The 24,831-nt window shown below is 49.9% G+C and overlaps 2 protein-coding genes across 3 annotated transcripts in view; one reads left to right on the top strand and one right to left on the bottom strand.

Moving 5' to 3' along the window:
• The first annotated feature begins 952 nt into the window (after positions 1-952).
• Positions 953-9,965, top strand: SLC46A2 (solute carrier family 46 member 2). Its single transcript, XM_032308269.1, has 4 exons — positions 953-2,241; positions 3,659-3,742; positions 4,156-4,312; positions 9,705-9,965. The coding sequence occupies exons 1-4, from the start codon at positions 1,113-1,115 to the stop codon at positions 9,760-9,762; spliced, it is 1,428 nt and encodes a 475-aa protein (XP_032164160.1). The 5' UTR covers positions 953-1,112; the 3' UTR covers positions 9,763-9,965.
• Positions 9,966-14,386: 4,421 nt separating this feature from the next.
• The window catches only part of SNX30 (sorting nexin family member 30), a 108,846-nt gene continuing 98,401 nt past the window's right edge, over positions 14,387-24,831 (bottom strand). For both annotated transcript variants that reach the window (XM_032308948.1, XM_032308949.1), the window contains exons 8-9: positions 23,790-23,942; positions 14,387-20,497 (exon numbers count right to left, since the gene is read on the bottom strand). In XM_032308948.1, the coding sequence (XP_032164839.1) occupies positions 20,438-20,497; positions 23,790-23,942 (213 nt within the window). In that variant the 3' untranslated portion in view covers positions 14,387-20,437. The remainder of the gene's footprint in view (positions 20,498-23,789; positions 23,943-24,831) is intronic.

A 24,831-nucleotide genomic window follows, 5' to 3' on the forward strand; every position in this document is an offset into this window, starting at 1 on the left:
GATGCGGGACTCGATCCCGGGACTCCGGGATCATGACCTGAGCTGAAAGCAGTCGTCCAACCAACTGAGCCACCCAGGCGCCCCATGGCTATCCTATTATTAAAAAAGAAAGAAAAAGATATCAAGATAAGAAGTATTGGTGCTGGTGTGAGAAAGTGGAACCCTTGTGCCCTGTTGGTGGGAATGCAAAATGGAAACCAGTATGGAGGTTCCTCAAAAAAAAGCTACCCGCCCCCCACCAACCCTGCAGCGATTCTACTGCTGGGGATTCATCCCAAAGAACTGAAATCAACATCTCAAAGAGATATGAGCAGTTCTCTCAAAGTCTTTGCTACCGCGCCCCTGTTCCTTTTATTTTATTTATTTATTTTTAAGATAGATTTATTTATTTATTTATTTATTTATTTGCAGACAGATTACAAGTAGGCAGAGAGGCAGGCAGAGAGAGAGGAGGAAGCAGGCTCCCCGCTGAGAAGAGAGCCCAATGCGGGGCTCAATCCAGGGACTCTGGGATCATGACCTGAGCCAAAGGCAGAGGCTTTAACCCACTGAGCCACCCAGGCGGCCCTACCCCCACCCCGTTGCTTTTAAATCTAACCAAAAAAAACCTCCCCACCCCCTGCCCCACCGCACCCCACCGCACCCCACAGCCCCTCGCCCAGACCTGCCCGCCCCGGATAACTGAATTTCGCTCCCTGCCGGGGCGTCTCGGCCCTGGCCAGAACACGCTTGGGGAAGGCGCCCGCACCCCGCGAGAAGCCGGGGCATGCCTAGCTGGGGGGGCCATCGGGCCATCGTCAGGCGGCCGCGCAAGCCAGAGCAGCGTGACACGACGACCCGGGGGCGGTGACGCTGGGGGCCGAAACGGGGCGGTGCGCTCCCGGGCGCCTGGCTTCCTGGGCTGTCGCCAGCCCGGCTGGGCGGGCGGAGGCGGGGGCCGGGCGCGGCCTTTTAAGGCCGGGAGGAGTGGCCGGGCCCGGGGGTCAGCCGCGCAGGGCCGGCCACTGTCACAGGCGTCCCGCGCTCCGGCTTGGTCCCGTCCTGCGCGCACCCGGCCGCACGGCGCACACTCGCGCTCTGGGACCACATCCCGCCCCTCTCCGAGAGTCCTCATGGGGCCCGAGGCGGCCTGCCCAGGGAGGGGCCTCCTGTCTGGCCTCCAGGTGAGGACCTGGATCGAACCCGTGGTGGCTTCCACGCAGGTGGCCGCCTCCCTCTACGAGGCGGGGCTGCTCCTCGTGGTGAAGGCGTCCTTTGGAGCCGGGGCCTCCTCCAACCACAGCACCAGCCCGTCGCCCCGGGACGCCCTGGAGGACCAGCAGCAGAGGGCCATCTCCAATTTCTACATCATCTACAACCTCGTGGTGGGCTTGACGCCGCTGCTGTCTGCCTACGGGCTGGGCTGGCTCAGTGACCGCTACCACCGCAAGATCTCCATCTGCGTGTCCCTGCTGGGCTTCCTGCTCTCCCGCCTTGGGCTGTTGCTCAAGGTGCTGCTGGACTGGCCGGTGGAGGTGCTGTACGGGTCAGCGGCGATAAATGGGCTATGCGGTGGCTTCTCGGCCTTCTGGTCCGGTGTCATGGCCCTGGGCTCCCTGGGCTCCCCCGAGGGTCGCCGCTCTGTGCGCCTCATCCTCATCGACCTGATCCTGGGCGTGGCAGGATTCTGCGGGAGCATGGCCTCTGGGCATCTCTTCAAACAGATGCCTGGGCACTCCGGGCAGGGCCTGGTGCTGACCGCCTGCAGCGTGAGCTGGGCTGCTTTTGCGCTTTTCTACAGCCTCTTGGTCCTGAAGGTCCCTGAGTCGGTGGCCAGACCCAGCAGGGCGCTCCCCGTGGTGGACACAGTATCTGGCACGGTTGGCACCTACCGTGCCCTGGATCCTGATCAGTTAGACAAGCAGAGTGTGGTGGGGCACCCTCCAGCCCCTGGGAAGGCACAACCCCCAAGGACTATCATTGCCCTGCTCTTTGTGGGTGCCGTCGTATATGACCTGGCTGTGGTGGGCACCGTGGACGTGATGCCCCTTTTCATGCTAAGGGAGCCTCTCAGTTGGAACCAAGTGCAGGTGGGCTATGGCATGGCTGCAGGCTACACCGTCTTCATCACCAGCTTCCTGGGTGTCCTGGTCTTCTCCCGCTGCTTCCAGGACACCACCATGATCATGATCGGTATGGTGTCTTTTGGGTCAGGAGCCCTCCTCTTGGCGTTTGTGAAAGAGACATACATGTTCTACATTGGTGAGTCCGGCTTTCCTGGGGAGGCAGGACAAGGAAAATGTAGACCCCTAGGGTCATGGGGCTGACATGGTGTGGTGTGGCGTGGTGTGGCATGGTGTGGTCTAGGTGTCCCAGCTCAGCACCAGGGATGGGACCTACTATCTTACGAAGGGAGACAGGATTACATGCGGTTGAGTTAATGTAGTTGCACTGTATTGTGTTATCTGTGTTGCCCACTGAAAGGTTATTGGAGCCGTGCCCGTGGCTCTAGGTCAGGGGAGGGTCAGTCAGTGGTGTCTGCAGTCAGTAGGGAAGGTTTTGGGTTGGCCTTAGGAGAAGGGGTTAGATTTTTTCTCTTCAGTTTTAAAGGGACAAAACATTGAAGTAATCAGGCTGGAAAGATCCCTTCATTAAAATCATTTCAGGCCAAGCATGGGCTGTTTAAAAATGGATTAAAAACTCTCCATAAATGCCTTTCACAACCAATGTAATAAATTCTCTCAAAGAAGTAGAATGAAGTTTCCATCTGAGGACCACAGGCAGAGAGCTCTAGATCCAGGCTCTAATCGAACTTTCTACAATGATAGAATTCTTCTGACATCTGTGCTGTCCAATATGGTAGCCACTGGCCATGTGTGGCTCTTGAGCACTTGGAATGTGGCTAGCACCACTAAAGAACAGAATTTTCAATTTGATTTTAATTTATTTATATAGTCACTTGTGGCTAGTGGTTGACATATTAGAAAAAACAACTTTAGACAGTCACCACAGGCTGTCCCTTGGCTGAGGGCCCATGTTTCCGAAAACACCTAACAAAATGGCAACTTCGGCCTGGCCGGCTCCCAGTTAGACAGGCTGCGTGCAGAGGCCAGAGTACCTGTCTCCCTTCCTACCACCTCTGCCTCTCCTTTCCTCTCTCCACACACTCACACACCTAAACACACACCACACTGGGATTATGGATAAGGAAGGAAGGGTGCGTGGCAGCTGTGTAACGTGGCACACATTCCTGGGTGCACTTTGCCAAAGCTCCTGCAACTGTCTCCCAGAAGGGGTTGTGAGTGGTGACAGAAGACACCTCTGTCCCGGCGACAAGGTGAAGAGTCCTGAGTCACTCAGTGACATCAGCTCCACTTCCCTAGATGCCACTTAAATCTGCCAGTGAAGACAGCCTCACTATCCATCCCCGTGCCAGCTGTGCCCTGCCACCTCGCAAATGGGTCTGTGGCATCAATGGCACCGTCAGAGCTCAGGGACTCGGCCTGCCTGGGAGGGGGGCGGGCATTGGTCCACTAGTGGAGAAACCACTAGATCCAGGGCAAGCCCATGCGGTCTGTGGGGAAGGGGAGATTCCTGGTAAGGCTTTTTGCTTTCTTCTGATTTACTCCTTGGCCAAGGCAGGGCACATGAGGAGTGTTCTTGTGTGATTCCCTTCCAGCTCGAGCTGTCATGCTGTTCGCGCTCATCCCCATCACAACCATCCGATCAGCAATGTCCAAACTCATCAAGGGCTCCTCTTACGGTACGTTAAAGAAATCTCTCTGAAATTCTCTGCCCAGCCCATTTCAGAGCTGCTTGGGTTGAAGCACAGGGTTCAGACTTACAGAAGGTCTACGAGAGAGTTCCAGAAGCTGCCTTCAATACACTAGGGACACTCTGGGGTCCGTCCAGGGCAGAGGGGGTGAAAACAGGAGGATGGGAAAGAGTCAGAAAGTCAGTCACTGAAAAGCCACAGTCAGGGGAGGAGGCTACTATCTGTGGGTTGCGGAAAGATCCAGCTGGATAGAGGCAGGAGTCCTGGCGGAGTGAGCTGAGACTGAGAGGGAGTTCTGGGAAGGACGCAGAGCCTCCTGAGAGCTCCCTGGAGACTCAGCTAGTGGGTAACAAGGAAGGGACAGTAGCACATCTTCTTGGTAACCCCTGTCCCTTCCACAGGAAAGGTGTTCGTCATCCTGCAGCTGTCCCTGACTCTGACCGGGGTGGTGACCTCCACAGTCTACAACAAGATCTATCAACTCACCATGGAAAAGTTTGTTGGCACCTGTTTTGCTCTCTCCTCCTTTCTCTCCTTCCTGGCCATCATCCCAATTGGGTAAGACAGGAGCAGTGACTGTGGTTTGGGCTGAGGCCCTGGGGCACATGTCAGGGCCCGCTGGACCCCCTCCAGCCTATTAGCATAAAGAATTATTTATTTGCAGCCTTTAGGCAGTGGGTTCTGGGTCGGCTCTCCCACAAAGAAAAAGTCCTCCTGTTCCTCAGGAGGAATCTGGCAATGTGGGAAACCCCCAAAGTCCTGAATAATGAACAGACAGCCACAAGCAGCTGGCATACTTCCTGGCAGTGTGGTAATTCACTTTGTTTATGAAAGCCTCATAGACTTCCTTGTAATCAGAGGCTGGGATTAGAAACCCTTGTGAACCACTTCCACCCCTTTTGTTTAGGTCCTTTTAGATGAGAACCATCCTGCCTCACTTCTGGGTATTCTTGGCATGCCCTCCAAAGGCTTGACAACTGGCGGTCTCTGGGCTCAGCCACTTCCCCACCTGCCCCAACACTCTCACATGCCACTGGACTGTGGGAGCTCCCTAGAGGACTTAGGCAATTCCTTTGATCTCTCTGGGAGAGTTGTCTCATTGGTCAAATAAGAGCAATCAAGTCAGAAAAATAACAGGCAGGAAGACCACTGGAGAAGCCAAAGAGAGGAACTCCACTCCCAGGGTAAGACCACCAGCTTTGGACATCACCAAAACAGACCAAAATGGTCTCTGACCAGCCCTCTCTCATGCAAGTCACCAGAGCAAGCCACACTGCAAGCCATATATGCAATTGTCAATTTTCTAGTAATGTTTAAAAATGATAACAGGTAAAATTAATTTTAGTAACACATTTAATTTGACTCAATATATCCAAAATATCACTCTAATATCTAGTCAATTTACAAAAGTATCAGTGAGTTTTGGTTTTTTTAAGTCTTTGAATTCCAGATGTATGTTATGCTGATGGCGCATCTCAGTTTGGACTCCATTTGCACATGTTTCAAGTGCTCAGGGGCTTGTGCAATAGTGGCTACTCCATTAGCACAGTCTTGGATGGTTTAAGCCCATTTACCCCTTCTCATTCAGTGAGGTCCTCTCGTGCTTGTATCAATCCCACCACAGGAGAAAGGAATACAGTAAATATATCCACACTAAGGGGCAAGGGATTTGATAAGGATTTGCATTTTAGGGGACCTGCCTGTTAGCACAGAGAGCTCTATGCATCAGTAATGGTGGCATTACAGACAGCCCAATAGAAACCAATCGAGGGCAGCCTGGAAGAAGCAGGAAGTAGATGGCAGTAAGGCCTTGTGAGAATTCTCACATCGTAATATACGCCCCTGCCTACACAGGTTGATGCACTTTTTTTCTTTTTTAAATTTATTTATTTGACAGAGAGAGAGAGAGAAAACACAAGTAGGGGGAGCAGCAGGCAGAGAGAGAGAGGGAGAAGCAGCCTCCTTGCTGAGTGGGGAGCCCAATGTGGGGCTTGATCCAAGGACTTTGGGATCATGACTTGAGCCCAAGGCAGATGCTCAACCAACTGAGCCACCCAGGCACCCCAAGGCTGAGCCTCTTGAGCCATCAATCATGAAGGCTCTTTGCTCGACTTCATGGTTGAGAAAAGAAAGATGGGCCAATGAGAAAAGAAGGAAGGGAGGGTGGAGGGAGGGAGGGACAGCGGGACAGAGGGAGGGACGGACGAGGGAAGGCCTTTTCCTGGGCCCTATTTTTATGTGAGTCCTGGCTGAATGGGTTGGGCTCAGCTAGACCTTAGCATGCAATGCCAATTTCCCAGCTGTTTGCCCAAGTAAGTGATAGATTAGTAGCTGTGCCACTTGGAAGTCACCCAGTCCTATTTGGGAGATGGGCGAAATAGTCTCCTTAACCTAAATAAACAAACAAAGGAAAACAGAACAAAAGAAAACAAGCCTGAGTAGTTAATGTGTGGCATAGTTAGATAAATGGACCAATGAAAGCCATGAGAAAATACAGTAGTTGGTTCCTTTCTACTGTTTCGCTGCTTCTTGTGTGTACTGAGTGGGATGCTGGTCTTGTGTAAGAGACTTCTACGCAAAGAAGGAGGTGGGCTTCTCTTGACCTCTCACCCCAGGACACTATGTAATGTGTGCTTGGATTTGGTCAGACTTTCCATGCACGGTGTCTTCCTTAGGCCCTGAAGGGTCTTCGTGATTTTCTATCACAGATGCAGGGACAGGATCTTGAATCTATCAAGTAAGTACCTGAGTGCTTATGTGAATGAGGCACTGAAGTAGTTGATCATTATTTCTCTCTCACAGTCATGTACCAGTAAAGAGACACATGAGAAAATAAAGCCTCATTGGCTATATGCTAGAATCACCTAGAAAGCTTTAAAAGTCTCTGGATCCTACCCCCAGAGATTCCGACTCAGTCGATCTGGAGTGCAGCCTGGGCACAGGACTTTTTAAAAGCTCTCCAGATGATTTGAATATACAACCAAGATTGAGAACTCTGGTACAAGTGTTTCCATTACCTTTCCCTTCCATGGAGTCCCTGAATGAACAAGATCTTGAAAAATTCTTACAGTTAGAAGAGGCCAAGGCGGTACCATCAATCAATCAAGTGAGAGCACCGGGGGGAAAAAACAGTAGAACTTTCCAACCACAGAGAGAAAAGCTACATTCTAACGACATAGAAGCCCAGGAAGGCATGTGAGAGCAGGGAACAGAGGAGGCAGCAGAGGGCAAAACCCTGGAGGAATGGTCTCTGGGCCAGAGCTGCCAACAGCCTGCTTGCCAGAAGGGACTGTGTCCCCGGCCCTTTCTGGTCCCAAAGTGAGTCCGTTTCACATTACTGTTGAGAACCGGCCTTCTCTTACTTGCTCTTCTTACATGCAATTGGGAGACGTTAAAGGAGTAACTCTCTGCCCGTCTGTGACCTACTCGCCACTTGATTCTTCTCTGCCCTCCCCACCCTTTTTAAATTAATAGTAACAATAGCAAACATGTAAATAGCCCTTATCATGGGCCAGCTACTACTTAAAATATTGTATATATTTAATGAATTTAATCTTCCCCCAAAGTTCTTGGAGGTCATTACTATTGCTATTTTTGCAAATAAGGAGATAGACACTCTAGGGTGTTCTGTAACTTACCAAATGTCCACAGCCAAAAAGTGGCAGAGATAAGGGTTGAATCCAGGCTGTCTCTGACCCACCACAGGGCACTGCTTCTTAGAGGAGTCACCAGTGTCAGGGTGCCACCTGTCCCGTTCTCCTTAGAGAGCTCCCTCCCCGCGAGAGCGAGCTGCTCTCTCCTGAATGCTTACTGAACTGACATGTGATCTACCACCCAATCTCTCCTCAACCTCCATTGGCTTCATGGTCAGCTTCTGCAAAGGCTGGTGTGCCCCTGCTGCGTCCTCATCTCCCACCTATCTGAGGCCCCCCTCGACCACCAGAGCTCTTCTCGTCAAGGCCACTAACGACTCTTCAAGGCTGAAGCCACTGGACTCCCTGCGGTCCTCACCCCACATGATTTCCTCACGGTCCCCACACCACTGGTCTCTCTCCACTGTCATTGGGCGTTCTCAACACCTTGTTGCTTCTTCCTGACAAACCACCAAATGGAAGATTCTTTAGGGCTCTTCTCTGGGTTCTCACTTCATATTCTCTCTCTAAGCAAACTGAAGTACTTTCAAAACTTCGAATTACCATCTAAGTTTCCAAAATTGGGTTCTTGATGCCTTCCTACGTCTGCTCCCTCTCCAGTCTGTCCTACCTCACTAAAAGGCACTGCCACTCTCTCAGGAAGAGAAACCCAAGTCACCAATGTCCTCCCTCCTCTCTACCTCCCCTTACTGCGAATCCATCAGACCTCATTGACTCCATCTTCAAAATAAGCCTATATTTCATCCTTTTCTTTTTATTGCTACTGCTACCACCCCGAGGCCTGAGCACTTGAAAAATTGGATTAGCCTCTGAACCGTTACCCCCATGTCCACTCTTGTGCCCACCCCATCCTCCCTCTACCAGGTGCCCAGAGCAATTTCCCTCAAGTGTTTAAACAGATCATGTCATCTCCTGCTCAAAGTTCTGCATTTGGCTTTCACTGCTGTTAGGATACAACCTGAATGTCTTTCCATGGACCACAAGGCCCCACAGAGTCCGGGCTTGCCAACCTCCCTGGTGCCTGCTGCTGCTGTTTACCACCCTCCCCGACCCCATGCGTCAGCCCCAGTGGTTGCCCCTTGTGTCCTCCTCCCTTCTGCACCGTGTCTCCTTCTTAACCCAACTGGCTATGGTCTTAACCCATTCTTAACCTAAATTAGGTCTTTCTATCATATGCTCCCAAAGCTTCCTGTACTTTCCTTCATAGCATGACAGCTGATGAATAGTGATTGCCTTTTCATAAGCCTGCTCACTGGATGGTAGGCTGCCTGAGGGCAGGAACCACGGCTTTCTGGCTCAGCATGGATAGTCTGTGTCCAGCAGAGAGCCTGGCATGTAAAGAGTACTCAAAAAGGATCTAAAGCATCCTCTGTTGGAAGGGTGTGGCCCCTACTGGCCAGCATGGTGAACCTCCAACCCCCAGAGCTGCCTCTTGGCTGACCTGAAGGCAGGGCTGGCCATCCCATCGGGTCTGCGTGGTCAGGTCTCTGCAGGATTCAGCTGGAGTCAGGACTGCAGCCAGGCATTCACGGCGTTGTGGGTAGCTGCCTCCACTGCTGGGCTTTCCTGCTGGCTTAGTAATACAATGAGTTTTGTTTCAAGTACAGTAAGTGCTTCTCCCTGTGGATCCCTGTGGCTTATGGAAGATGGAAAGTCAGAGTTTTGGGAAGAGCTCACGAAGCTCTCCCTTAGAAGGTTTGGATTCTCATTCATACCCCACGCAGCAGCTCCAGGAGCTGGCCATCAGCCAGGAAGAGCTGTGCTCTAACTTAGACTCTGAGGCTCCTAGGGCTCAAACACAGGAAAGACCGAGGACCCCAGAGGTGGAAGGACAGGCCAAAGTACAGGCCGAAGTACAGGCCAAAGTTCACATAGATCCAAGACTTGGCCTCAGATCTCCTAATTCCTATGCATCCCCTTAGCTACAAATATTTGCAAACACCATAATGAGGATTTGTGGAAGGGGGCTATGGAAAGGCAGAAGATGAGATAGCCAATTCTGCTTGCGATTAGCCAGTCTTGACCTTGAAATACACGTGGGAGGTCATCATCAGGCAGAAGTGAGATGGAGAGAGATTCTGGGAAAAGGAAAGTGTAGACGTAAAGGTCTTGAGATGTCTTAGGACTGGAATGGGCCTGGAGTGGGAGAAGTTTCCTCCCGCCATCTCCCAACTCCAGACAGCCTCCTGGGCATGAGGGACAGAGCCTCTCAGGTGGCTGTTGGTGGGGAGGAAAAGGCACACCCTTTGCCTCATTCCAGTTGTTGGCTTGTAATTCTGTATTGTCAATTCTTACAGCATCGTGGCCTATAAACAAGCCTCATTGTTGCAATATGGTGACATCACGGAGACATGATGGTGCTGACCTACGGGAGCTGTGAGGACCAGCAACAGCGGGACCCCTTTGAAGGCAAAGGAAGGAACTGAGTGCTGGTGACCAAGGCAACCCACCACCCCCAAACCCCGAGTTCAAGCCAGAGTTGGCCTCCGAATGACCCGCTCTGGCTCTGGGGTCCCTGGTGGGTGGGGGAATTTTCTTGGTGATAGAAAAACTTTCTCAGTTTTTCTTGGTGATAGAAAAACTTTCTCAGTTTTCAGATGTCCCTGCTAAACAGAGATTGGGTTCAGGGCTCAGGAGAGTGTGAACATTCAAAGGTTATATGTAGGCTGCATACACAGTCACGCCAGATGCACCCAGGGCTTCAGATGGCAGCGCCCTTTCTTCCAGGAGCTGTCACCAGGGCTCCAAGGTATGGCTAACCAGTCACCCAGGCGCTGCGCTGGGAGGCCCACATGAGAACTCCAACCAAAGCACACATTTTCAATAGCCTAAGGGGAACACAGAGGGGATGTTTTATAAGAACTCCCAATGTTTTAGGAGATTTGGGGCTCCGGCTCTTGGATTCAGGGTGGTTTTATTGTTGTTGGTACTGTTGCTTTTAAGAAGCGAATATCAAAAGACTTTCTTTAGTGGAATATTATATTGAATATTTCCAGTCAACAGTACTCCCTCCAGTGGGTGGTGTGAAGGGAGAGGGGAGAGGAGATGTGCTAAGAGTCATTTTATGTCAAGGTACCTATTTTTATAGGCTATTTTACTTACATAGAGAAAAGCAGACTCACTTCCCAATAAAATGGACATTTATTGTATGTGTGTGAATCGCTCTGCTCTGGTCAGTCTCCCTCTATAACTACAGGCATGGCATTCTCATACTGGGGTCAAACTTGAAGCTACAGAATATATTTAAAGCTCCAAGAATTTGGGCTCAGAGAGTCTGCATCTCTGATCCCTTGCAGGGAAAAAAAACTAAACTTTCTGGCACGTGTCCTGAGGTCCTAGAACCAGGGTCCTAGAACCAGGGTCCTAGAAGCTAGAACCCGAGATATGGCAAGAATGTGATTGTTCCTGTCCCAGAGCCCATGTCTAGCAGGTGCAGCAGATAAGAGTCTCCAGCAACAATGTATCCTACAACACATGCTAACCTAAGGAAGCAAATAATCCAGATTTAGGAAAGCACGGAAGGCTTCTCAGAAGTGGCACATGGTAAGACTGGAAGGATAAGGAGTTACGGAGGCCAGAAGTTAAGGGCCAGTCCAGGCAGAAGGAATCACAGCTGGAAGGCCTGAAGGTGAAAAATCCTGGGATAGAGGAATTCAATATAAGGAGAAAGGGAGGGGGCAGATACCAAAGGAACAGGATCAAGACACGAGACTGGAGAGGTAAGGAGGAACAACACACAAATAGAGCCTTAAAAAAAAAAGTTTTTCTTCCAAGTTATGGGGCTAGCTGGTGGAGGATTTCAGGCAGGAGCACGAACTGGGGGAGGAAGGAGCAGAAGGAGCGAGCACTACTTGCAGAAAGGAGGCAAGAGCGGAGATGCAGAAATCCAGGTGATGGACGATGGAGGACTGATGCTGGAGAAGGAGCTACAAGGATCGAGAAAAGTGAGGGACTCAGAGAGATCCTTGGGTGCTGGTAGTCAACGGGAGTGGGGGATGGATGAACCGCAGAGGGTGAGGCAGATGGAGGCAAGAATGCTCAGATTCGGGGTTCAGGCAACTAGGAAGAAGGCAGAGCCTCTCACTGAGACAGGCAACATGGATGGAGGAGGGGGGATGGGAAGAGGACTTCAAGGCCACGCTGACCTCTCTAAACTCTCACAGTCATGCTCCTTGCCCTGGACTCCTTCCCTCGTGTCCCAGCCTGATTGGCTCCCCGACCTGGATGAATCTCATTGTTGGCTGCTCCATTCCTGCTCCTGAAAAACTGGCTTGCAACATCCAGAAAACATTTCTTTACGTGCCCACACTCATCCTTGCTGTGAGCTTGTGGCTTTTATTTTAAAATTTTTATTGTGTTATGTGAGTCACCATACAATACCTCGTTAGTTTTTGATGCAGTGTTCCATGATTCACTGTTTGTGTAGAACACCCAGTGCTCCCTGCAATACATGCCCTCCTTAATACCCATCACTGGGCTCATTCATTCCCCCCACCCCCTCCTCTTGAAAATCCTCAGTTTGTTTCTTGGAGTCCACAGTCTCACATGATTCATTCCCCCCGCTTCACTTTCCCTTTCCTTCTCCTAATGTCCTCCATGTTACTCCTTATGCTCCACAAGTAAGTGCAACCATATCATAATTGACTTTCTCTGCTTGACTTATTTCACTCAGCATAATCTCTTCCAGTCTTGTCCACGTTGATAAAAAATTGGGTATTCATCCTTTCTGATGGTGGAGTAATATTCCATTGTGTATATATACCTTATCTTCTTTATCTATTCATCTGTTGAAGGGCATCTCGGCCCTTTCCACAGTTTGGCTATTGTGTACATTGCTGCTATGAACACTAGGATACATATGGCCCTTCTTTTCACTACCTCTGTATCTTTGGGGTAAATACCCAGTAGTGCAATTGCAGGGTTATAGGGTAGCTCTATTTTTAATTTTTTTCAGGAATCTCCACACTGTTTTCCAAAGTGGCTGCACCAACTTGCATTCCCACCAACAGCATTAGAGAGTTCCTCTTTCACCAAAACCTCTCCAACATTTGTTGTTTCCTGCCTTGTTAATTTTGACCATTGTAACTGGAATAAGGTGGCATCTCAATGTGCTTTTGATTTGAATTTCCCTGATGGCTAATGATGAACACTTTTTCATGTGTCTGCTAGCCATTTCTATGTCTTCATTGAAGAAGTGTCTGTTCATGTCTTCTGCCCATTTTTTGACTGGGTTATCTGTTTTTTTGGGTGCTGAACTTGAGAAGTTCTTTATAGATCTTGGATATCACCCCTTGGTCTGTAGTGTTATTTGCGAATATCTTCTCCCATTCGGTATCTTGCGGCTTTAACCAGAGCTGGGCTCTCCAAACCCAGCACTGGCTCCTTTTCAGCCCCACCCACCTGTTACCAACACAGCAGTTTTTGGACATTTGCCCCAGGTCACCAATTCCTCTAAAGGATATTCTAACCCCTTTGATGTTCTCAAAGTGTTGCTTCTGGACCAGCAGCATTAACACCCCTAAGGAACCTGTTAGAGATACAAATTCTTGGGCTCTACCCAAACCAAACTCTAGAGGTAGAGGTAGGGTCCAACAACTGGTGTTTTTCACAAGTCCTCAAGTTTATGAACCAATATTCTTATCTTTGGGCCATTTTCTCCTTAAGAACTTCGCCCTTGCCCTCCTCCTCCTCTCCCTGCATCCTTAATTCCTGAGGCCCAGAAAGCCCTGCCCTTCGTACTCCCCCCAAGTAACCTAGTCTACTCCCAGGGCTACCAGAATGTTCCTTCCAACAACTGGCCAACACCTCCACTTAGATTTCCTTAAACAAAAGTCCAAACCAAATTCTTCTCCCTCTCCACCATCTGAGTTCACTCCAACCTTTATATTTTTCTCCTGATTGTTTTCTTCCATCAGTGAATGGCATCACCTCCCAGCTCCCAGGCTGGAAACCACATCATCTCTGAGCCCCTCCCCTCACCACAGAAATCTCTTAAATCCCTCTCTATTCCTACCACCTCTTGCCACTTTTATGACCTATTCCCACCTATTCCCTAGGGCTTCAGTCTGACCACAGTCCTCCAGCATACTATCTCCAGCAATTTCTTAAAGCAATTACAAGAAATACACACACACCCCTTTAATTTTCAACTAACAAAGCAAATGGGAATGATTATTATGGGACTACTTGATATTTAAGTTGGCCATACTCATACAAATAATAGAAGAGTTTTCCCATAAGAGCTGTCAAATAGTAAGTGCTAGCAGATACTTAGGTGCTTTGCAGACTTTATTGCTAGTCCTATCGGCAACTCTTCTGGGAAAGCAGGTCTTCATTTCAAAGGCCAAAATACTAACATTCAGAGAGATCTGAGATATGATCCCAAACCTCTCTTATCCCACCTTGCCGCCTCATTTTGGTATGACTGCAGTCTTGTATTGTCAGTTTAAGTCCATTTCTGGTGGGCTGCGGTCATTAGGTATAAGATGGACTGAGGATTCTGGTCTCTCTTTGAAACACACTAACACTCTAACGAACCACAGACGATTCTTCTTGCCTTACAGATTTAAAACAAACAAACAAACAAACAAAGAACCATCATGGCAGGGGTGCCTGGGTGGCTCAGTTGGTTAAAAGTGTGACTCGATTTCAGCTCAGGTCATGAACTCAGTCATGGGATTGAGCCAGCCCTGCCTGCCTGCCCATCAATCACCATGGTTACACACAGATAGCAGGTAGTTTCTTCATCTCTCCAACCTGTAAGATGCAGGAGAAGGTAAACTGAGGATAAGTCTATAGGGATGTGAAGAAGAATTAAAATAGTTTAATTACATATTTTTCCTGTAGCTCTGCATATCCTGATTCCTGCAGGCACACTCCTTATCTCTGTAGAGAAAATAAGAAAACATAATACAAGGCACACATGTTTTCCTGGTGTACAAAGTGGTATGAATGACAACAGGACTCAAGGTAAAGAAAGCATCTTTCATAGGTTTATTGGTCCATTACTTTAAGTTAATTGAGGAAAAGAAACCTCTTAAATTTACAAGCTAACAGTTTATCAAGCAATACAAATTCTTTTGTTTACCTCAAAATGTAATACTAATTTCATAGTAAACAATGGACAGAATTTTTTATACACAGATATATGAAAAAAGTGGACAAAAACCTCGTGCCAGCATCAAAAATGCAACAAAAACTTTATTTTTCTTTTTACAATCTCTGGGTTCCATAACAAAGGAAAAAAAAAAAAGGTGACATTCTTTTTAAAATTTGGTAGCTTCATGAAACAGAGACTTTGACCTGGAAATAAATCACTTTCTCATCTACACACATTCTTGAGCACTTTTTTTTTTTTCACAGCTTTTGATTTGGCTTATTGGCAGCATGGAGAGAAGAGAAAAACATTTATACAGAGGACTTTATCAATACCTCGGGGTGGGGGGGTTCTGTTAAATTTTTAAAGAATGATTTCTAAAAATAAGAAATACAGTCCATCCTTTGGACATGACCTAATAAGTAAAAGTTTTGAATTTCTTTTTCAACAGTTAAAATACAAGTTAGAAAGTTTGCTGGCAGTTTATTGTGTGGGAAGATATCAGGTGGACATCAGCTCTCAATGCATTCCCAACGCACAGACACCAAGGGGATCAAGCACACGGACGTACAGTGGACAGGGCGTCTACTGGACAGGACCAAAACCTCAGGAGTGTCCCGGTGAATGGTGCTGACTGTGAAGAGCTGCTGGTTTGTTGTTCCACGAAAGCCCAGCTGACACACGTGTCCTTGGATCACACCGAGCCACCTTTTGTTTGCAACCTCCTCTGCCCCCTGCTTCCGCACTGGGAAAACAGCCATCCCCCTTTCATCCTTCCAGTACCACTGTGACTGCAGGGCTGGTCTGAGACTGTGAACCACCCGTCGAGCAGAGGTGTGGACGGGTGTCACCTGCTTTGACCTGGCCCACAGGGAGCCCGGGATCACCTGGGGAGAGAGGCGGCACAGTCGGGGGGAGAGTATGTGTGTGTGTAATACTCAGTCACCGGCATTCATGGGGAAAGCTCTGCAGAAACGGACTAACGTACACGAGGCGACACAGTAGGGCTTAGGTTTTTGGCATTTCAACCTGTGGAGAATTTCTATCTAAAACACACTGATCTGAGGCCCTCCTCCCACCCCCACACACCGGTTTCCTGGTTATCTTTTTAAAAGCTGTTCTGCAGAATCGGGGTAAACCATTAATACTGTCACAATCTAGAGTTCTTTGTGTCTCTGTGATTTGTCGATGCCGGATACCATATATCCTCTACAATCAAGAGGGTGCCAAAAGGCACTGAGTTCATCTTTCACACTTTAAAACAAACAAACGAACAAACAAAATGGTTTAGTGGTCCCTGTGTTTCCTTACATTATCAAAAATATCATTTGGCAATAGCAACACTTAGCTTTCTCTTCCCAAAAGGCAGCCCTATTCATGAACCTCACTTTCTTCTTAAGGAGGGCTGAGGATGGGCTATGTTAGGCCTCTAGTATTAAGCTCAACAACCAATTATGTGTCTAAAAACTCCTTGTACCCAGAATCTAAAACACATGAGTTGAAGAATAAGGCATATGAAAAGGTGTTGATCATTCTCAAAAAGCAGAGTTAGGCTTTCAACAGTCTGTGGCATTTTTAAAAGTCTGGGTTTGTTGATTTTCCAGTGCTAACTACAAAGAATGTTTCTGACTCAAATACCTTATTGGCTTTCTTAAAGTTATTTTTTCCAAAGCACGCACTTACAGGCTACCTAGAGTAATAAAAACTACCCAGATGACTTATTTTTGCTGCCACACAGAAAGGGTTAGACAGTCATATCCAGAATGCATTTCAAACACACATGATTAAGGGACAATAGTCAAACTCCCTGCGACAACAGGCCGTCCTCCGCCTTTTCTAATGCGGACAGCCCTGCACACATCCTCCTCTGGGCAGCTGGAGGGAGACCATCCTTAAAACAGAAAGCTAACCACCTACTGGGTGAACTGATGAAAAGAATCAGGTTTTTGGTTTATTTGCTAAATCGAAAAACCACGAGGAAGCGGAAAACAACTCCAATACACCCAGCTCTATAGGTCCGTCGGGCGCAGGGGATGACATTTTCCTCAGATCTATGGACAAATGCCACCTGTCATCTGAATGGAGAAAACACAAGAGGGCCTGTCCAATCTGTCACCATCTTGAGAACTCCTGAAAGTGAGAAGGCAAACCCAAATTCCCAAAACATCCTGTAAGCGGGGATCACCAAAGCAAGTACCAGCCTTAGAAGACTGCCCAGCTTCCATGGGCCTTTCAAGCAGGAGTCTGGGAAGGCAGGCGGCAGGCCTGCTATGCCGGGCCCTGACCAGAGGTGGCCCACCTTCTGAGCAGAGGCGTTCTTTAGGGCAGCCAGAGGAGAATCCAGTTCTAACCTATTCGGAGACCCACAGACACGAGGCTGATATGGACCTGGGGGGCTATGATGGGTCCCACTCTCTAGCTCTCTCTCGGGACAGAGTCTCAAGAAGGACTACTCTCATTCCAATGAATGGTTTCAGAACAAAGCCAGGGCCCGGATTTCAGTGCTGTGAACAGCAGGGCCCAGGCCCTCAGACTCTGGATGTATCCTGGGCTGACACCGGCCGTCCCAAGAGAGAAACCCCACTTCCATATGCCCACCCAGCCACCACACCCTCTTCTCAAGGAGGACTTCCTACCATTTCAACACAAAGGTGGCCTCGCAAGAGTATTTAAAGACCTCGCGAGGAAGGTGACTGACAAAACAATTCCGCAACACGCAGCACACACACTCCAGCTGTGGCTGACATCTGGCAGGAAGACAAAGTTCCATGACATTCACCACGAACCCCTGGAGTTGGATCTGTTACTGTTACTCACCTAAAGACAGGTGTCTGGGGAGTTCAATGAGCGGCACAGTGATACGAGCCAATCCTTTCCATAATTGCACTTAACTGAGGTCATCGGGAATCATAACTAAGTCTTAGAGGACAAAACCCAACCCCAAACGTGGCTGTGTAACATGTTCCCTCCTTGTTCGGGAAGAACCATGGTTCTTTGCTTTGGGCAGAGTAGCCTAGAATCTTCTTGTGGATCCAGCACAGGAGGTGGCGGCCAGGGTCCACGCCTGCCACGAAGCACACTTGGCGGCTTCAACACCTGCCTCTCCAAAACCTGCTCAGTGTCTGGGAATTCTCTCTTCTGCCTGAGCCTGGATTTTTAACCTGGATGAACGCACCTTTCACTTCCCACATACGGGGGACAGTGGACAGGGATCACTTTCCATTCTGTGGCCATGTGCTCAAGATTCAAAACCTGTCCCAGTCTGTCTGCCTGAGGTCAAGCGTGTCCTCGAGCAAAAGCCCCCTGGACAGAAATCTGAGAGAGGAGGCAGTGAGCTCTGCCGCACGACTGTGGAGCCAGGCAGGATGGGGTGAGGAAGCCTCCAGGAGGCAGTCTTTGGCACGGAAATCTCTGAGTCACTTCTCACCGGGAATCACCTTTGTGCCCACCAGGAGGAAGGGGCAAATGGCCCGGACCGGTGACCCTCGGGGGCTGAGCCTCCCTCACTGCCCACCGTGCCTTCTGTCTAGGCCAGCCTCCTCGCCTCATGTGACGGCAGCCTGAAGAGGAAGGGGCGAGGGTTCCTTCCTGGGGAACAAGTGTCTCTGCAGGGAAGTCTGTACTGTGCCCTGGTTCTCCCAGCTCTGCTGTCAATGCTCCTGCTCTCCCTGGTGTCTTAAAGCACAGAAACATCGTAAGGGGCACAAAGAGAGAAAGACAAATCCCAGGATGCCTGCTTCCCCCGAGCTCGTCTTCTGCCTCCAGTGGGGTAAGGAATGACTGTGTTTCCCCCACTCCTTTTCCATGTGTCCCAGCGAGGAACCCAAAGACTTTTTGGAATGGCTGCCTTCCTTCCCAACTAACCTTTACACAGGAATGCTCCCGGGCTTTGGCAACTAAGCAGCAGGTGAGGTTCTGGTCTTCCAGTAACTCTTTCCCCTGTTCTTTCCAAGCACTCGTTATGCTGGACAACATTTTTAAAGCACACATTCCACAAGGCAAGGCCTGGCACATTCCTGCAGATGAGCACTTGCTGCTAAGGTCAGTCTAGTGCCTTCCATGAAATAGCAAGAGAGGACCCTCAACCCTTTATTAGATACACAACCCTGTTCTACCAGCAAAGTGTCAGGCTGGACCCAGACATCCAGACCTGCACTAACGTGATGGTGTAGAGGTAGTGTGAAACACTGACTCGCCACTCTGGGTAGAGAGCCCGTCCTTACCGTTCTGCTTCAAGGGATCATTTCTAACTGTACCAAACTGAAAATCTGCACTGCAGGCTTTTGGGGATGCCACGAGTGGGTCTGACAGCGCAGGCAAGTACCAAATGATATGAGACTTCTCATTTTAAACTGTGACTTATTTGAACACGATGAAACAGAACTGAACGGTTCTGTGCCATCCTTCTGCCGGGCCACTGATGTCACTATGGCAGCTGTCCAAGGTCAACGCGGCAGGTGGACGCGGGACGGAGCACTGAGCACATGCTGCACGGAGCTCCGGATCTGCAGGTTAGCCAGCGTCTGCACCAATGTCTCAACACAGCTTGCCTCTATGAGGCTCATACTTAGACTTTTGGAGGGGCTGAGCCACAGAACACAAGGGAACCTAGGTAGCTTCATTTCAGGAGAAAACAAAATGAGTTAGAAGATAGATCCTCTGGTTGTAGTGTGAAGTGAAGATGGGAGATGCCGCAGGCAGTCGCCAGGAGCTTGGCTCCTCGAACGGAGGAGAGTCTAGCTTATCTAGAAGCAAAGACATCTCTGTTACGCTAGTCCTCTCCAAGCCCCATGCGGTTACGGACTTCCACTCCTGACCCGGGACATCATCAAGGGTTAAAGCACTTCATGTAGAACATTCACATTGAGTTTACAAAATCTTGACCGTGTCACGACAGCGCTGACGGCCTCTCAGCAAAAGTCTGCGCAAACATTCAGTGGACGCGGCAGGGAACACTAAATGGGGACTTTCGGGTGAGGTGAAGGCAGACGGCACGGGGCAGGTGTGGGAATGAGGCCTGCTGCAACCCTGCCGATCCCCGCTCCCGGGGAGCTGCTCAGACTTCCGGCCACATGGATTCCCCATGACGGGCCTAATCTCTACTCTGACGGCGTTTTACAAGCCAAAAAACAACATCGAAGAACTTCACAGAGAAAAATGCACCTTTTTTTTTTTTCCATCTTACACAAAACCAAGTTTCCGATCTACTGCATTCTGGTGCGAGAAACAAGTCTGGGGAGCACGGCCCCCCTCGGCTTCCCGAGGTGGTGTGCAAGGCCAAGGAAGCCAGCTTGCTCACTCCAGCACAGACACTGACGGAGACTGTCCTGAGGGACCCGGGAGCCAGAAAACGGCTGTCGTTTATCACGAGTGGCTGGCGGGCCACGCTCACGCTACAGGCCACGGTCCATTAGGGAAGGGCTTTCCACGGAGCTGCCAATGCTTCCGCCTCAGCTGTGATGACTCAGTAGCCCACAGGGTCCATCCTGGAGTCACCCTGTGTCCACAGAACACAGGGGCTGCCTTCTGTTCACGCCTTCCTCATGTCCTCGAAAAGCAAAAGCCGGGCTCTCTCCCAGCACAGGCAACGCTGCAGGCCCCCCAGACAGGAGCCTCCGTGATGAGATGTCGGAATGTCAGCCAGGCTGGCCAGCTGTACGTCTTCTCAGCTGTTCCATTTTGTCGGCTCCTTTGAGCCACAGAGGTAAGCTTCTTCTGCTGAGGGATGACGCCAGCCCTGCGGACTCCACCAAGGAATAAATACTAATGGAAAACCAGCGGTGGATGAACAGGGAGAGGCGGGCAGGGGAAGAAATACACAAAGGAGAGATGCTTCTGTGGCTGTTTTCTCAGTGCCGGGCCTCTGGCACGACAGGGGCGTTCCGGGACGCCATGCCCTGTGTAGGTCGAAGAGTCTCTGTCCCAGGAGGGAACTTACTTGGCATCTTGCTTCTCCTGCAGTAGTGGAATGATCGACTCCCATGCCGTGAGGCACTGCAATGACAACACACACAGACACCGTATCAGCACCAGCGTCAGGACCAGGCGCTTTATTCTCTGTTCATCTTACCAGGTTCCTCTGCCTTCTGTACTGGCTAAGGAACGTACGTATGCCATGTCCGACGTCTACACGTACTATCCATCGCTATTAGAAACTGGGGCAGGTGACAGGTGTCTGCTTTGAATACGACATCCCCATCTCTACGGAAGACAGCCTATGTGCAGTGTCCCTAGAGCTCACGGCTGGTGAGCAGAAATGTTCTCACTGGAAGACAGTCTTTTCCTTCCAAAAGCAGAAAAGGTAATAGGCTCCAAGTCTTCCGTGTGGCGGGCCGTCCTCAGCCAGGTTAAAGACATTGCTCCAGGTGTGGGCAGGACTGACTTGCGGAGGACGCAAATCATATGGGCACAGCCCAGCCCCTGATTCAGAGGGGGTGGGAACCCCGCTCCTTACTGATCTGTTTTGATTGTATGGGCCACTCCTGGATCCCAAAAGGGAAAATGGCAGCTGACGGGGGGGGGGGGGGACCTCTATTCATTGAGTTTCATTGGGTCCAAATGCCATGATGTGTTTTACATTCACTACTGCTGGTCCTAACAATTCTATGAAGTAGAAATATCACTTATACACACACACACTTCACAGATGGAGAGAATGAGACCCAGAGAGGTTATATAACTTGCCTAAGATACGTAGCTATAAAGTGACAGAGCTGGTAAGTCGCAAAAAAAAATACATTCTTTTCCCTACCCCAATCCCCCTTCATTCCAGATTCTTGTGAAAGGCCAGTGTCTGTATGCCCTGAACTTAGAGATGGATACTGTCCTCTAGGAGCACCCTCCTCAGTGAAATGGTCCTCCCTTCAAGCCATCTCTTGCACGAAGGGCAGACCAGAAGAACCACACAAGGCCTTCCTAGCAGCTCAGGGTGAAGCAGGCCTTTGCAGTGAGTCATCTGGGGAGGAGCTCTGAGCAGGCAGGAGGGAGAGGCATTCTTTGGTCAAGCTGGGGAGCAGGGTGGTGAAACTGCTCCACATCTCCTTCCATCCCACCACGTGGGCTTGGACCCTGCCCTCCACAACAAAGGCTGGGAAGCTTCTAGGAGCTTGCTTGCACTGAGAGACCCCATGCAGGGTCCATGGCACCCTGGGCCCTGCTCTGTCCCTAGGCCATCATCTCAGATCTAGAAAGGCCCTTCTATGTCAGTGGGACCAAGGCCACGTCAGATTTCTTTCCAGTCTTCAAATGCTCAAACTTCCTCCCACCCCAAGACCCTTGCATATGTGTTCCCTTGGCCTGGGATACTTTTTCTCCAAGCCTTTGTCTCTGGGACCCAGGTTAAACGTTGTTTCCTCAGATTGGCCCTCCCTGCCCACTCCACTTGCCTCCTTCCATCCCTGACCTGAACTGTGCCCCTAGTATTTTCGCCCCAGGTTTCCCGTGCTTTCCCTCTAGAGCATGAATCTTACTCTGAAGGGACAGGATTTCTGGGTTAACGTGTATCTGCCACTGTGCAGAGGGCTCCTTAATGGCAGGAGGCCTGCTGTTTTGTTTAGCAGCGTATCCCCAGGCCCTGGTGCACGGCAGGGACACAGCAGGTAATATTCAATGTATGTGGCAGCCCTGAGACAAGGCCCCTATTCGTGGTATCTGGGAAGACATAAGCTCTGGGTTTGAGTTCTGGGGCCGGGGCCTAGGGAGTGCTGGGATCAGTCATGGGGAGGAGCGATAGACACATCCCAGCACGTGGGCTTCCGTGCAGTGGGAGGGCTGTTGGACAGCAGAGGGAAGGGGAGGGGATGAGGGAAGGTAGAACCACTTACGGACTATATACCGAGTGGCACATACGGTCTAGGGACTCGGGGATGCATCGTTTCACTGTGTCTCCACAATCTGTTTTACGGGGAAGAGGGAGGCACAGAGAGCCGCCCTGCTTAAGGCACAACCCGTGGAGGAATGAAGCCTTGGCTTTGCACGGAGGGATCTCTCTATCTTTGGGGGAGTCATGACTGGTCCCAAAGATGCACGTCCCCTGACTACCACACCAACAATGTGTGTGAGTGGGAGCTTTCAGACTTGTGGCCTCAGCAGAACCCAGTCTGACCCTAATTCAGTCACTCAAGCTGTGTCACCTGTGGCAGTCTTAAAAACTTACTGAGCCTCTGTTTCTTCAGCTTCATATGGAGAGTCAGAAAACCTTCTTCACAACATATGGGAGGGGGTTAAATTTAAGGAGGTGACATATGCACAGCATCTAGCTTAGGGTCAGCAGACACAGCAGGGGCTCTACAGAAATGGTCCTAGGGAACAGAGACCGGCACCTTCCCCTCTCCCTCTCGAACACTCCTTCCAAAGGCCTGGCCAGTATGGCTATTCTGTGGCTGTTCTCCCTAGTTCTCCTCCAAAGAAAAATGTAGACACGAAGCCTTCAGAAGATATGGATTCTTCTAGCCTGGGATAAGGACTTGTTTCTGGAATTGCAGTGGGACTAGCTGAGTTAATGTTTACCCCACATGGTTTCACGTCTACAGATACTTATGGAATTGTGACTGGGCCATGTTTCATCTCTCACTTTAGGTTTTCAAGGAATCTTAGGATTTCTCAGCGGAAACGATCTGGGTTTAGCTAGGCCAGAAGCAAAACCTGATCGAGGAGACTTTGCCGGAGTTTGATGAGTGCCCTCCGTGGGTTGTGTGTGTGTGTGTGTGTGTGTGTGTGTGTGTGAGAGAGAGAGAGAGACAGAAGGACAAGGCAGGGGTACAACTCTACCAATCAAAGGGATTCTGGAAAAAAAAAACCCTGTTTTTAAAGTTTTCCTTTGTAATCCTACATACTTTGGGGGAAGCTATTTATAAATAGTATTTTGAAGTCTTAAAAACAACCGAATAGTATTTTGATAATACTGTTCTATGGCACTACGAGAGTGAGGAACCCCTGTATGTAGAACCACACAGCAGCCTGGGGTTACCTCAAAGCCTCCTTACCTGGAACAAGCCCAAAGGCAAGTCTCGGACTCTGGGAAGCAGCTGGCCGCCAGGCCCAAAGGGCACAGCAGAGAAAAGTGCCGCTTCCACAAGTGCCACGTGCTTCCAAACCCAGCACCCCAACTTGCACAGCGGGGGCAGCCTCCCCCGCAACGTGACCTGCACAGTGAGCGGGTGGTCACTAAGACCAGACACACAAAATCAGGGAAGCAGGTGGGGCTGGCTGGCCCTCGCAAAAGGCTCCAGCTACTCCGAGGGCTTCCTCCACGGGAGGCCTGGGGTCTTGCCGGCACGCTCCGTACCTTCTCATAATACTGGATGTTCTTGTCTGCCATTCCCATGAGCAGCTGCCGGAAGTCCTGCCTCTTGTTGTTCTGCCATCTCTCCATGTCGGCTTTCAGGTCTGCATTGAAACACTCCATCCGGTCCTGACATTTCTCAACGTCCGCAGGCACCTGGGAGGGGGAAGTGGAAAGGGGGACTCAGGATGTGGAACTGGCGACCCCATTCCTCAAGCTCCCTTGTGAAAGGCCAAATCCCTACATGCAACGCTGTGAAAACAGCCCCTCCACGGGGGGGCATTTAACTGAAGGAAGGGCCTTGGGTTTTCAGGACTAAAAGTGCTATCCTGACCCAACTCTCCAAACCCACCCAAGCACAACAGAGACTCATGGGGGAAACACCCCCCTATTTACAAATAGGGAGAGGAAACCCTGCACTTCAGAGTCATAGACGTTTGGTTCCTCCTTTTTCCCCATCTGTATGTAAAAATGTGTGTAAATTCTGCAAACATACAGTAGCATTTGGCAGTGCCCCTGCCATTCTCCTCAGTCCGATAAGTGAAACCAGAAAAGGTTTCCCCACATCACAGGAACTACTCCATCACCTGTGACATTTGATAACAGCTACCGTCATTAATCACACAATTAACTACACACATAAGACTATCAGCCCACTTCTTCCTCTGAACCCCACATCACAAATCAACTTGAGACCGATTTACGCAACCCCAGGTTGCAGATAATCAAAAATCATGAGTTTAGGTTAGGGAATTCTGAGGAAATGGAAGGAAAATCATTTACGTGTGTCAAAAGAATCTGAAATACGAAGATGAAGAAAAATACAGTGGGCTATTTCAAGTTTTTCCCTTCTTTTTAAGATTTTATTTATTTGACACAGAGAGAGTGAGAGAGACAGCAGAAGAAGCAGGGGGAGCACTGGGCAGAGGGAGAAGCAGACTCCCCGCTGGGCAAGGAGTCTGACATGGGGCTTGATCCCAGGACCCTGAGATCATGACCTGAGCCGAAGGCAGATGCTTCACCAACTAACCCATCCAAGTGCCCC

This window comes from Mustela erminea, chromosome 12 (assembly GCF_009829155.1).
Source record: "Mustela erminea isolate mMusErm1 chromosome 12, mMusErm1.Pri, whole genome shotgun sequence".
Lineage (NCBI taxonomy): Eukaryota > Metazoa > Chordata > Mammalia > Carnivora > Mustelidae > Mustela > Mustela erminea.

Coding starts and splice junctions, on each gene's coding strand:
- SLC46A2 (XM_032308269.1), top strand. CDS start 1,113: ATGGGGCCCGAGGCGGCCTGCCCAGGGAGGGGCCTCCTGTCTGGCCTC. Junction 3,743..4,155: donor CATCAAGGGCTCCTCTTACG/GTACGTTAAAGA, acceptor TCCCTTCCACAG/GAAAGGTGTTCGTCATCCTG. Junction 4,313..9,704: donor CTGGCCATCATCCCAATTGG/GTAAGACAGGAG, acceptor CAATTCTTACAG/CATCGTGGCCTATAAACAAG.